Raw genomic sequence first — 11618 nt, forward strand, 5'->3', positions numbered from 1 at the left:
GGAAGGGACTTTTCAGATCATTGAATCCAACCACCAACCCAACACTGACAAACCGAGCACTAGCCCATGTCCCCCAGCACCACGTCTGCCTGGCTTTTAGACACCTCCAGGGATGGCGACTCCACCACTGCCCTGGGCAGCCTGGGCCAATGCTTCACAACCCTTTTGGTGAAGACGCTTTCCCCAATGTCCATCCTAAACCTCCCCTGGCGCAACTTGAGGCCGTTTCCTCTTGTCCCATGGCCTGTTCCCTGGGAGAAGAGCCCGACCCCCCCTGGCCACCCCCTCCTTTCAGGGAGCTGTAGAGAGCGAGAAGGTCTCCCCTCAGCCTCCTCTTCTCCAGGCTGAACACCCCCAGCTCCCTCAGCCGCCCCTCACCAGACTTGTGCTCCAGACCCCTCACCAGCTCCGGTGCCCTAAATTTACTGCATTCCCAGCTGCAGTGCCATGGCTTCTGCACCCCTGTGGGACAGGGGTGGAGAAGATCATCCCAAATCACCTGGTCCAGACAGAGCCACCCACTCAGGCGGGCTGCAGAACCAGGCGGGCAGGGAACATGGGTCAGAGACACAGCAGCTGGGGGGTCACAAGCCCATAGGGACGCGGGGGCAATCTAACGGCAGGAATCTCGTTCGGGTTAGCCAAGGCAAGGCTGGGTTTCATGCGAGCAGCAGCCTGAGAGCGGCGCTGGTCTGGGGACCTCTCCTCCATGGGGCCTTTCAGCACAAACACCTCCCTCACGAGCGAGCCACCGGCTTCTTCACTCTCATAAACTTCTAGGGCTCCGGTGAGATGAAGGCTGAGGTCATTAAACACAAAACGCCATTAGCAGCCCAAAAGTGCCAAACGCGTGCCAGGAACCAGAGGAAATCAGAGGAATCGGAGGAGCCGGCTGCTAGAGAGCAGCAGAGTGTGATCTCCTGCAGAGCTGCACGCTGATGATCTCCAACGCTGCCAAACCCCAGCTACAAATTAACAGTCCAGGACACAGGGAAGATGTGGCCGAAGGAGGCACCAGCCCTCACGTCTGCATCCCAGAGCCTTAGCTTGTCCAGATGGGACTCAGTTCTCAGGGAGTACAAAAATCAGTTTCACGCCTCCGCTCTGCGCGTCCGTTGCAGTGGCAATGCATTTCCTCCTCATCCCGGCCCTTGGTGAGGTCTGCACCCAGCCTCCCCCTCTCTAGTTCCTCTGCACTTTCTCTCCTCCTGTCCCTACTCACCGGCTGTCATCGGGGCACCCGAGTCCCCAGCCAGCACACCAGCTGGCACTGGGCATGCCTTGGCTGGGACCCCCACTCGTGGGCTCTGGCCACACGCCACCCTGTCTCAACACAAGCCCAAACTGCTCCCAGAACCACCAGTTGCCCCAGTTGTTCATCTCTCCCTCCCTCTCTCCTTCTCCTGAGGCTACTGGCATTTGCAGGGCCACCCAGAAAGTCGGGGGGAGGCGGGTGGCGAAGCAGATGGTGTACAAGGAGATGCTGTGAGGAAACAGGGCTTCTTATCCCGGAGAAAAGCCCAGAGGGGGAATCCAACTGCTGCCTTCAGCCGCCTAACGGGGCACCGCAGAGAGGACGGAGCCAGGCTCCCAGAGGTGCCCTGCGAAAGTCAGTGGCACAAAGCTGCTACGAGGACAACTCCAGCCAGAGGGTGGTGGCCCTCAGGCTTGCAGAGGTGCCGTCCTACAAGATTTTTCAGTGGTTTCTACGGTAAGGTGTGACAGATCAGGAACTGGATCCGGTTAACGCAGACCCAAGAAAAACAGAGTTTGGTGCTGGCTCACGGCCCTGCACCAGCCCATGGCCTGGGCAATGGCCCCCGGAGCGCCCGGTGGATCCGCCTTGGAGAGGAGCAGCCTCGGCGTTAATTCCCACAGTCATTCCCGACGGTTCTGCTGCATTTGCAGGTTGGGTCACAAGATGGAGCAATTGCCCTATTTGTCGTTCCCGGCTGGAAACCACCGGGCTGTCCCGGAGCCCTGTCTCTGGGGGGTGTTTGGCAGCCTGGGTCAGCGGGTGCCTCTTTGGGCAGGTCCCAGGTGCCAGCTCCAGCAGATCCCCGAGTCCGGACAAACCTGCTCCTCAAATTCACCCTGCGGCACCACGTCCCCTGCACAAGCAACCGGCACAGCGTGGCCAGCAAAAGGCTCGTTCGGACCATCCACACGGGCTGCCTTCCTGCGCCCACATCCCACCTCTGCCCCATGGCCTCTCTCACCACCTGGCTCTCTGCACCTAGGAGGCGGGTGCTGCTCTGAGGCTGACGGAAATGTCTCCATCCCCAGATTTCAGGTCTTCTCGAAGCTACTGGGGATGAACTTGCCTTTGGCAGCGCAGCACCAAAGGTTCATTTCTTCACACCCAAGTGCTCTCAAGCTTCATCAGGCAGCTGAGATCCCATCCGGGGTGTACAACTCCCCTTGGGAACCACACAGGTCACAGCCTGGGACTTCGGGAGGTGGCTGCACCTCATAGCTCTCCAGAAGCATCGGAGACCGAGGAAGAGCTGCCCCATAGCTCAGGGGATGGCAGGGAGGAGACAGCCAGCCTGGGAAAGGTTGAGGGGGAGAAAATCAGCAGGGAAGGATGGGGGAGGCTGACATTTGCCTGTGGGGAAGGGGGAGGAGCGTTGGAGGAGGTGAGCAATGAGGTGGTCTCTCGGAGGAGGTATCTGGAGAAGGAAACAAATGGTGCAAGATGTCCCTTTTTCAGCCAAGGTGGCACACCTGGAGAGGTGGAGCCGTGCGACGGCAGAGTGTGGCAGGAGGCATTGCACCGTCGACCTGGCCGTGAAGGAGAGGCCCAGCGTGGCTGTTCCCAGTGTGACTCAGGCCAGCCAGGAGCTTCCCAAGCAAACCGCTTTCATCAGAAAGTGATGGCTCACTTGAACTGGAGCTGTTCCACTCCTCCAGATCTCTCCTCGTTAAAAACACGTTTGGAAGTAGTTGAAACGTCCCGATTTCCACAGATGCATTTTTCTTAGGACAGCTTTTCCCTCCTGAAGCTCGCGCTGCAGCTGATTGGCACAACAAAATGGCCTTTTTGGAGCAAGCAGCTCCAAAATAGTCATTTGGCCTCTCACTTCCCGCAAGCTTGCATCAGGATGGGAAAACGGCGAGACCTCGGGGAGAAATCCTTTCTCAGCAGCTTCAGCCATCAGAGACCAGGCCAGCTACTTCCCTCACTCCCCGTCCAGGCCAGCAGCACAAGCCATGGCCGCACAGACCCTCTGCCCCACACGCCAAATATTTGGTGGAAGTTCAGGGCCACCCAGCACAAAGCAAACAGCGCGAAGCCGCAGCTGTATAAATATCTGGGGCTGCTGGCCATAACCCTTCCTCCGGCATCCCTGGGACCTCTCAGCATGTGTGCGGCAAGCCGGGGAGAAACGCTTGAGCCTCACCCCCGTCCCCAGCAGGCTCCGGAGAGGGAGCAGCTCCAGCTTCTCTCCCATGGAGTTCCAGCTGGAGTGCAGCAAAGGTCTTGGGTTTTCAAGCAGCCCTTGTGTTCTTCCCTCCACACATCTCTGAGCCATCGACCTGCTGCCAACAGCTCCAGCCTTTCCACAAGGAGCGATAACTGACATCTCACCACCACAGGGAAGATGGGTGGAGAACCTGCCAGGGGATCTCATGGGCAGCGTGGACTCCATGGGTGTGCAGGGGGAGTCCTGTGAGGCTGGAGAGTTGGGAAGGAGGCCCTGGGGTGGATCCGGGTGAGACAGCAACGTGCTGGTCCCGCAGGGCTTGCTGCCTCTGGAAGAGAGAGAGCCTGTGGCCACCAATATTGTGGCTCAAACCTCTCAGCCCGTGGCTGATGGGGCTTGGACAGAGACAGGGGGGACAAAACGCGTGTACCACTTGTGAGGATCTGCTTGTCCCATGGCACCTGCATAGGAAGGACTAGCTCCAGAGCAGCAGTGGGTTTCTCCAGCAGAGACAACAGCTTCAGGCAGCACACGGTCTCTCATCCTCTTCCTCCACAAGAGCCACTGCTTGGGATGAGAGGAGAGCTCAGTTTTCCCAAGCTGCCCTCACCGGTCAGGTAGCAAAAGAGGCTGAATTTCCCCTGTGCAATGAGCAGCGCCAAGAAGCCCCATTAACGACCCACACAAGAAGTCGGACAGTCCCCTCTCCCCGGCTGGTCCTTCCCCCGGCCCCGCCAGCTGCCCCGCGCTGGCCCGGCCGCTCATTCCAGGCGTGTTTCTCATGGCCGTCGGAGGAATGCAAAGCCCTGGGGTGTTCACGGAGACCAGCACCAGTTCTCTTCCGAAAAGGGACAACGGGATGATGTCAGCGGAAACATATTTTTAACCCGCATTCGAATGAAAAGGAAACGACCCAGAGGAAACGCATCAAAAAAAAAAAAAAAAAAAAGAAAAAAAAAAAAAGAGCCTCCTGACAATGAAGAGCCCGGCTTTGCTTTCAAGTTTTACTTTTCCCAGGACACTGACTCCCTCCTGCCCTCGGCCAAGAGGGAAAAGAGCGAGCGAGGGAGCGATGAGGCTCCTGCACACCCCACAAACAGGAAGCCGGGGATATATAAAGATCGGGGCTGCGTCAGGCGGCGGAGGGGCAGGACGTGGGACGTGCCAGGGCCCTGCGACATCCACCCGGGCCACCAGCCCGCATGAAGACGGGCACGTCGGCTGGGCCAGCCAGCGCGGAGCGGGGCAGCCTGACGCCGTCCGACCTGCCTTCCTCCTGAGCAGGAGGTGTGAGCACGCTTGCATCCTCCTCCACAGCCAGATAAACCCCGGGGAAACGAAATGAAGGGGCTGCTGCTGCAAGGAAGAGCCTTGGAACGTTTTCTTTTCCACAATGCAATGGACAGAGCCCGCTGGGTCGGGCAGGGCTGCAGGTCCAAGCCATGGCTCGGCAGACAAAAATCCCTGCAGCCAAACCTGGGGGGGACAGTAGAGGTTTTCTAGAGCCTCAGCACCCCAATTGCCATTGAGCTCCCAACAGGATCTGGATCATCGTCCCAGACGGGCCCAAGTTTCACCCCTCGGGAAAGCCATTAACTTCAGATCCACTGCTGGGCCCAGCCAAGGGTGGCATTTTGGTGGGGAGGAAGGAACAGGAGAACTTACTCCTGCTCTGTGTCCTGGAACACGGAGCGACCTGGTGGCTTGGGCGCCCTCATGGCAGCAGAGGGACTCCGGCAGCTGTCGGGAGGGGAGGGATGGGGCCAAGGTGGTGCGGGCAGGGCAGCAGCTCTCACGGGCTGCAGGGCCTCCATCGCAAAGCTTTGCAGTTTCCCATCTTCCAGGGAGCCACCTAACACCAACTTGCATCCTGGGCAATATTGCCCAGGTCAACCTGCAGAGATATCCCGTAAACCTTCATCCACAGCCTAAACCGACCCCTTGTTTGTCTGCATCCCTCCCCAGAAACGCTCTGGGCGCCCTCCACTCCTCACCAGCCAGCTGCGATGCTGTCCATGCAGAAATAGCCATGCAGCGTGTTTCAAGAGAATAAAACCATCCAGCAGCCAGAGACCACTTCTCCTCTTGCCCACCCAGCTTGGCAGAGCCCAGGACACTCTCCCTCCCCACCCCGGAGCCGGGCTGTCACCGGGGAATGAATGCTCTGAGCCTCTCCACTGGCCTGACAGCTGATCGATGCAGGGAGGAAGGAGGTTCGTCAGCCCCAGACGTGTCCCCTCACCCTCCCCTCCCCTGAACCCATCCCTTCCCATCCAGCAGGCTGGGGAAGAGCCGTTTGTTGAAACCGCTGCCAGAGATGCTCATTAACAGCATTTAATAGCCCATTTCCTACAAGGCATGAGGTTCCCGGGGACAGAGAGGGAGCGGGGGAAGGAGGGAGGGAAGGAGGGATGGCGAGAGGGAGAGGTGGTACCCCCATGCCTGGCCCCACATGGCACCGTGTGCTGTGAGCTAGTGCAGACAGTGAAACCCCCCCAAAATACTCATCACCCCGTTAGACTGCAAGTGGATTTGGTTCCTGGACCCGCTCCCCATCCCTCTGCAGGTACCCACACGGATCCCGCAGGCACCCAAAGGCAGGGCTGCGACCCAGCAGCTGAGGCTGAGGAGGGCAGGGGTTCCCCATGAGGTCCCACGGGGCACAGACGGCTCCAGGACGTTCCCAGGGCTGGATCCCCTCTGCCATCCCCACGATCCCCCTGTGCTGTGCCCGGCTGTGATCTGTGAGGGGCTGAGCCCTGCCTGGATTGGGTGGCCATGACCTCCCAAGCCCGCACTCCACTCACGGAGGCTGCGCACCGATGGGACCAGCATCTCCAAAGCCCTGGGGCCACTCCATCCCTGGGTGGGAAGGTACCTCTTGCCCTCAAAGGCTGGAGCAGAACAGCCTGGCAGCTCCCAGCCCCAGCACGCCGTGGCTCAGCTTGTCCAGGGCACTGACCGGCTCTTTGGTATTTCATTTTTCCCCCAGGGCTGCAACCCCAGCCCAGAAGCTCTTCCCCAGACCTGCGCAGGGCAGTTATTTTTAGGCCCCGCGGGCAGGAGGCAGGGGCCAAGAAGAGCTTGGAGCCGGCTGCAGGAAAGCGGAGCTTCGCGAGGCAGGAAGGAGCCGGAGGGTGGGTACGAGGAGCACTCCCTGCCTGCAGCCACCGCGGCTCCTTCCTCTGTCACACACCGACCGCTTCCCAGAAACGGCCGCCCAAGGGGAAGACACTCCTCGCCCGCCCTGTGCACGCAAGGACCATGGCCCGGGGCAGGACAGGAGAGGGCAGAGGTGGCGGCGGGAGGAGAGGAGCTCCCAAGAGCATCCCGTGAGACCCCAGCCTGGGGGGATGTCCCCCCTGCAGAGGCCACACCAGTCGCTGGCTTTTGCCCCCGCGCGCTGCTGGTGGCAGGACAGGGCTGCAGGGGGAGGCGGGTTGGCTCGGCAAGGGGCTGCGGGGCTGCGGCACCCCGGGGAAGGGTGCTGCAAGGCCAGGGCTGGGGGAGCCTGGGGGCTGCACCGCTGCAGCCGAGCAAGCAGGCGTGAGTTAGAAGCCTGTAGGGTACACCAGCAGGCTGGAAAGGGTTGGGACCCAGGCGCAGAGGGCAGAAGTTGCTCCGTCCCCAGTGCTGGGGGGATCCCTGAGGGTCCCATCCGCCCTGTGTGTCCGCAGCCCTGAAACTGCCTCTGGGGTGCCCGGCAAGGGCTGCTGACCCACGCTGCCGGCTCCTCTGCAGGCTCACGGAACAGGATGGGGAGCTTCCCGCTCTGCTGGTGCCGGGGCAGCACCAGTGTGATGCTGGAGGACCTGGGAAACGTGAGAGATGAGGAATAAAATGAACAGTTTGAAGCAGCAGTTCCCAGGCTTTAAGGCAAACCCTCAAATCAAGGGACTGCCTGACCTCAGCGTGTCACCCGCATCCCCGTTTGCCTTATGCCAGCGAGATGATGCCCCCCCACTCATCCCCAGCCCCCTTGCTGGCAAAAATGTGGGCAGCACGTTCCCTCATCAGTCAGTCTCTACGCAGGGAAAGCAGAGGCGATAATTAGGGGCAAACCTGCTGGTGGGTGTTTCCTGAAGCGTTCTGCACCCTCCTGCCCAGCAGTACGTGTCCGAAAGGTTTTGCGTGTATTTGAGGAGCGTTTCTTCTTTCTTGCCTCATATTTTTGGGAAAGCCTATTTGCCTCAGTGGTCTCTCTGCCTCCAAAATGATGCGCCTGCCCTTGCTGTGTATCTGACATTTTGGGGACTTTGAGGCGGGTTTTCTTCTGGTTTAGGCAAGAAGAGCTGGCAGACCAATCCTTATCTGCAGATCAGATTTTCCCCTGCAGTCGCTCTCCAGCCCCCGTGCTTTACCCAAGCAAATGCAAAGTTTTGCTGCAGGGAGATTGTTTCCAGGCTTGCGCCAGGGAGTTCCTTGGGTCTGATGGGCCCGGGAAAGTGCGGTTTATTTGTGGGAGAAGAGGGAAAAGGGAAAAGCAGCAGAGTTAGAAGTTTGCTACCCAAGACGATCCCTATCTCCTGGCCTGCAAACTGCCCGCAGGTATTCCCACAGTCTCCCAGCTTTGATGGACAACTTCCTTCACGCTGAATGACACTTGGGGACCCACCAGGGTGTGTGAGGGGTTTCAAGGACGCCTGACCCGGCCTCCACCCTGCAACAGGGACAAGAATGAGCCCTTGCCCCCTCCTTAATCCACCTTCGCCCCGTCGCCGAGAGGAGCCTGTGAACCCTGTCCCCTGACCTGCGAAACGTGAAAGGGAGGAGGCGGCGAGGGGGGAGAAGCCAGGACCCGCCGGGGCTGGCCAGCACTGGGCATCCCCCGGGGCTTCAGGCCACCCCCAGCACTGGCCGCCCCGCATTGTGCGTGGGGAGCAGGGAGGAAGGGGCGCTGGGGACGACCCCGTCCCGCCAGCACCGTGAAAGCCGCCTTTGTTGCGGGGCTGTCACCCGGGGCCGAGGCATCCTGGCCTCTGGTTTCCAGGGTGACGGGAGGAGGAGAAGGAGGAGGAGGAGGAGGAGGGTGGGCTGATGGGGAGGAAGGTGAGAGATGGGCAGCAAGAAGGTTTGGACAGCCTGAGCCCCAAAAAGTGGTGGTGGGGTCCCTCCTGCTCCCATCTCTTGGTCTCAAATCAAACCTTCCCCAGCTCCCTCCTGCTGGCAAAGGGCATCACCATTTGAGCTTGCGATGGGACTGGTCTGGGCCCACGGCTACTTGCCCGCTCTCTACTGCTAGCTTACGCCTCCTCCAGCCTCCCCCATCCACCCCACCTAGCAGCCAGGGCTCAGGCATATTTTTAGCCAAATATTTATGGTTTGTGCCTTTGCAGCTCTCCAGTTCCATCAGATTCCAGGAGAGTTCAAAGGTGTTTTCCTGCCTCCTACAAGCTCTGGGCTATTTATAGCTGTCAGATGTTGGCAGCCGGGCTTTCATGGACAACTGTATGGTGACAGTGTGCGCATGGAGATGGCTCATCGCTTGTGAGTAACTCCAGGACCAGCCACGAGCCTGAGGAGTGACGGGGTGTTACTTACAGTCCTGTACAGGAGAGAGAGTCGGGAAGGGTGGGTGGTGAAGAGCAAAGATCTCATATTTTTTTAGGCTGGATACGAGAAAAAAGAAAAATATCGAATTTGCCAGGGAGATCTCTTAATGCTTAGGATGGTCCCCGGGGGAAACGATGCTAATCCTGCCCCATGGGCTATTTCAAGCGAGGGTGGCCTACTTGCTGTAGCTGTTCTTGCTGGTTCTAGCTCTAGGGATGCTCTTATTCTTCCTTAGGTGCTCAGGAGAGGACAAATATCATACCGGCACAACATCGTTGCTGAGCTCAAAGCCTTGCCTGTTCTGACCTGGATGCCTCCGCAATGTGCAGTGCCACAAGCCCCTCAGATGCCCGTATCCACCTCCCAGGATGCAAAAAGGCTTCCCCTGGCTGGGATTTGGGGAACAAGCATCCAGTGTCGCATCACTAAGAGCCAAAAGGGTCGCTTTGTACATACCCACTGGCATGTGGCTGGGCTGACCTTTCCCAAAGATGCCGACAGCCCCGATGGTGACACGATGAGCTACCAACCGCAGGCAAGCTCCGACCCGCCATCACGGTGGAGGGAGCGAGGGTGGTCTCCTGTGCTCGGCCGTCTGGCAGTGAAGTCTGGCCAGGCTCTATGGAGAAACCAGAGGGGACTTCAGACTACAGCTTTGTCTTACAACGGTGACCATCGCACCCAGGGACACTGACAAAGACTCAGCATTTGGGTCTTTTGGGATTACGCTGATTCATGGAAAAGGAGCAGTGGATCAGGACTCTTGCTTGCATTTCTAGGGGTTTAGTTTGTTTTTCTCTGTTGAAGGTGCATACCCCACTCCACTGGGAGAATACAGCAGGGCGAAGCAGGCGTTTCAAAGTTGGGGAGACCAGGGGTCTTGCATCCCTGTAAAACTCCATACTTACTTACAGAGCTGCTAGGAACGACCAAGCACTGGTGATCTCTGAAGGCCACGAGGGCTTCACAAGCGCAGGCTTTGTGGAGCTGTGCTGTGAGGACGAGCACCGGCCCATTCCAGACCCGACTTAAGGCGGTGGCGTTTTCACTTTTGCTGAAGACAAGCTCTCTGCCCGCAACATGCCTCCGCTGCTGAAGGGACCGCTATCTTCTGCATCTCTTCAAGTGCTTCCCTGCTCCGACCGAGGGCAGGAAGAGGAGAAGAATACCACATCCATCTGCGAGCACACAGGAACTCGTAGGGAGCTGGAAAAGAGCTCTCAGAGCTGGACAGGGTCCAGGCAGCAGGGACACACACCCCTCGCCTCAGGAAAAGAGCCAGAGAGGAGTCTTTGGTCCCCATGGCTGCCCCGGCTCTCCATCTTACATCCCATCCGAATAAAAACACTTCAACACTTCACCTTCCTTTTTTTTTTTTTTTTTTTTTGGGCTCGCACACACCTCTCCCTCCAGCATCAGCTGCCGGCATATGGGAGTGCGGTGGACTATTTAAGGAAAACGCCCAATAACATTACAATTACTTACCATAAAAGCCTCATGTTTCCAATAACAGCCTAATGTTCCAGGCACCTGTCCAACAGACTCAGAGTTTTCTTACCTGCCCACTGCAGGATTCATATCCATCACGCTCCCCAACAGACGTCTAGCTGTGCCATTGCAAAGCTGCAAGGCTCTGGAGGACCTCAAAATAGCTGCCACCTCTGTCTGCGGTGGGGACAACGGCCGGCGGGACCTTTCATTCCCACTGGCCGTCACCTGCTGGGATCTGGAGCGGGTTGCAAGCAACAACTGGTGTGTGAGGTGCAATGTCAAAACCAGAAATTCACCTGCAACCAAAGCAGGCCGGCTCTGGCTGGTGGCATCTGCCCGGCTTTGAGCACCACGGCAGCTCCAGCGCGGTCCCCAGCTGTCCACGACTTCTCCTGCCGGTGGCAGAAGACAATGAAGGGGCACAACGAGCCCAGATGCCACTCTCACCTCCTAACACGGTCACCCTGATGCTGGAATGAGGCGGAAACGGACAAATGGAGCAAAAACAAAAGGGCTCATAAATGTTTTTCTTGGTCAGATCCCATGAGCCCAATCAGCAATATCCGCAATGGCTTTCACAGACCGGGCTGGGCAGCGCGATGTTGTTCGAGTGTTCCCAGGGAACAAAAAAACATCACGAGCATGTGTCTTGCTGAAAACACTCTCTCTGATGTGAAACCATGATTGTTCACCAGCAAAGTTACTTGTGGGCTTGGGAAACAGCTCTCGAGCAGAGGAGATGGTGTAACAGGATGTGGGCATCTAATCTCTCCGTACCAGCAGACAGTCATAAGCACTGGCACTTACCCAGCAGTCAGCTACAATTTGTTTGCACACAGGGTTTGCTGGAAAATTGCATCCAGCCGTCCAGTTAATAAAAATCATCCTCGCGCAGCTCACCGGCAGCGTTTGCTGAATGAGAGATGGATGCTGAATTATTCACTCTGCACCAGCGGAGTCTCAGTGGTGGAAGAGCGGGGAGGAAGATTTCTCTGCTGCTAGTCATGTTATGCTGTCAATTACGGAGCACTTCATTCTCGGGGCTGTAAGGCTACCATCTGGTACTAAATTCACCAAGAGAAATGGCGGGGGGGGGAAGAAGGCAGCGTTTTTAAGCATTGACTGCTCATCGTACAGCAGTTCTCG

At 58.2% G+C, this 11618-nt stretch overlaps 1 protein-coding gene across 7 annotated transcripts; it reads right to left on the reverse strand.

Annotated features, from left to right (window-relative positions):
- Window positions 1-5628: 5628 nt before the first annotated feature.
- LOC128915202 (uncharacterized) lies at window positions 5629-11347 on the reverse strand. Of its 7 annotated transcripts, none has more exons than XM_054215268.1 (4): window positions 11056-11347; window positions 9890-10942; window positions 7491-9600; window positions 5629-7240 (listed from the first exon to the last, which is right to left on the reverse strand). In XM_054215268.1, exons 3-4 carry the CDS (start codon window positions 7672-7674, stop codon window positions 6369-6371), a joined length of 1056 nt encoding a protein of 351 aa, XP_054071243.1. In that variant the 5' UTR covers window positions 7675-9600; window positions 9890-10942; window positions 11056-11347; the 3' UTR covers window positions 5629-6368. The 7 variants fall into 7 exon arrangements, with proteins under 7 accessions (XP_054071243.1, XP_054071244.1, XP_054071240.1 ...); XM_054215269.1 differs by having other exon boundaries at window positions 9890-10114; window positions 10540-11347; XM_054215265.1 differs by having other exon boundaries at window positions 9890-10159; window positions 10540-11347.
- Between the last annotated feature and the right edge of the window lie 271 nt (window positions 11348-11618).

The sequence above is a fragment of the Rissa tridactyla genome, chromosome 9 (assembly GCF_028500815.1).
Source record: "Rissa tridactyla isolate bRisTri1 chromosome 9, bRisTri1.patW.cur.20221130, whole genome shotgun sequence".
NCBI classification, from domain to species: domain Eukaryota; kingdom Metazoa; phylum Chordata; class Aves; order Charadriiformes; family Laridae; genus Rissa; species Rissa tridactyla.

What these genes read in the sequence shown, in the direction of transcription:
- LOC128915202 (XM_054215268.1), bottom strand. Translation starts at nt 7,674, where the DNA reads ATGTCAGATACACAGCAAGGGCAGGCGCATCATTTTGGAGGCAGAGAG. An exon ending in CAGGAAACACCCACCAGCAG is followed by an intron (nt 7,241 to 7,490) that starts GTTTGCCCCTAA and finishes CACGTTTCCCAG; the next exon opens with GTCCTCCAGCATCACACTGG.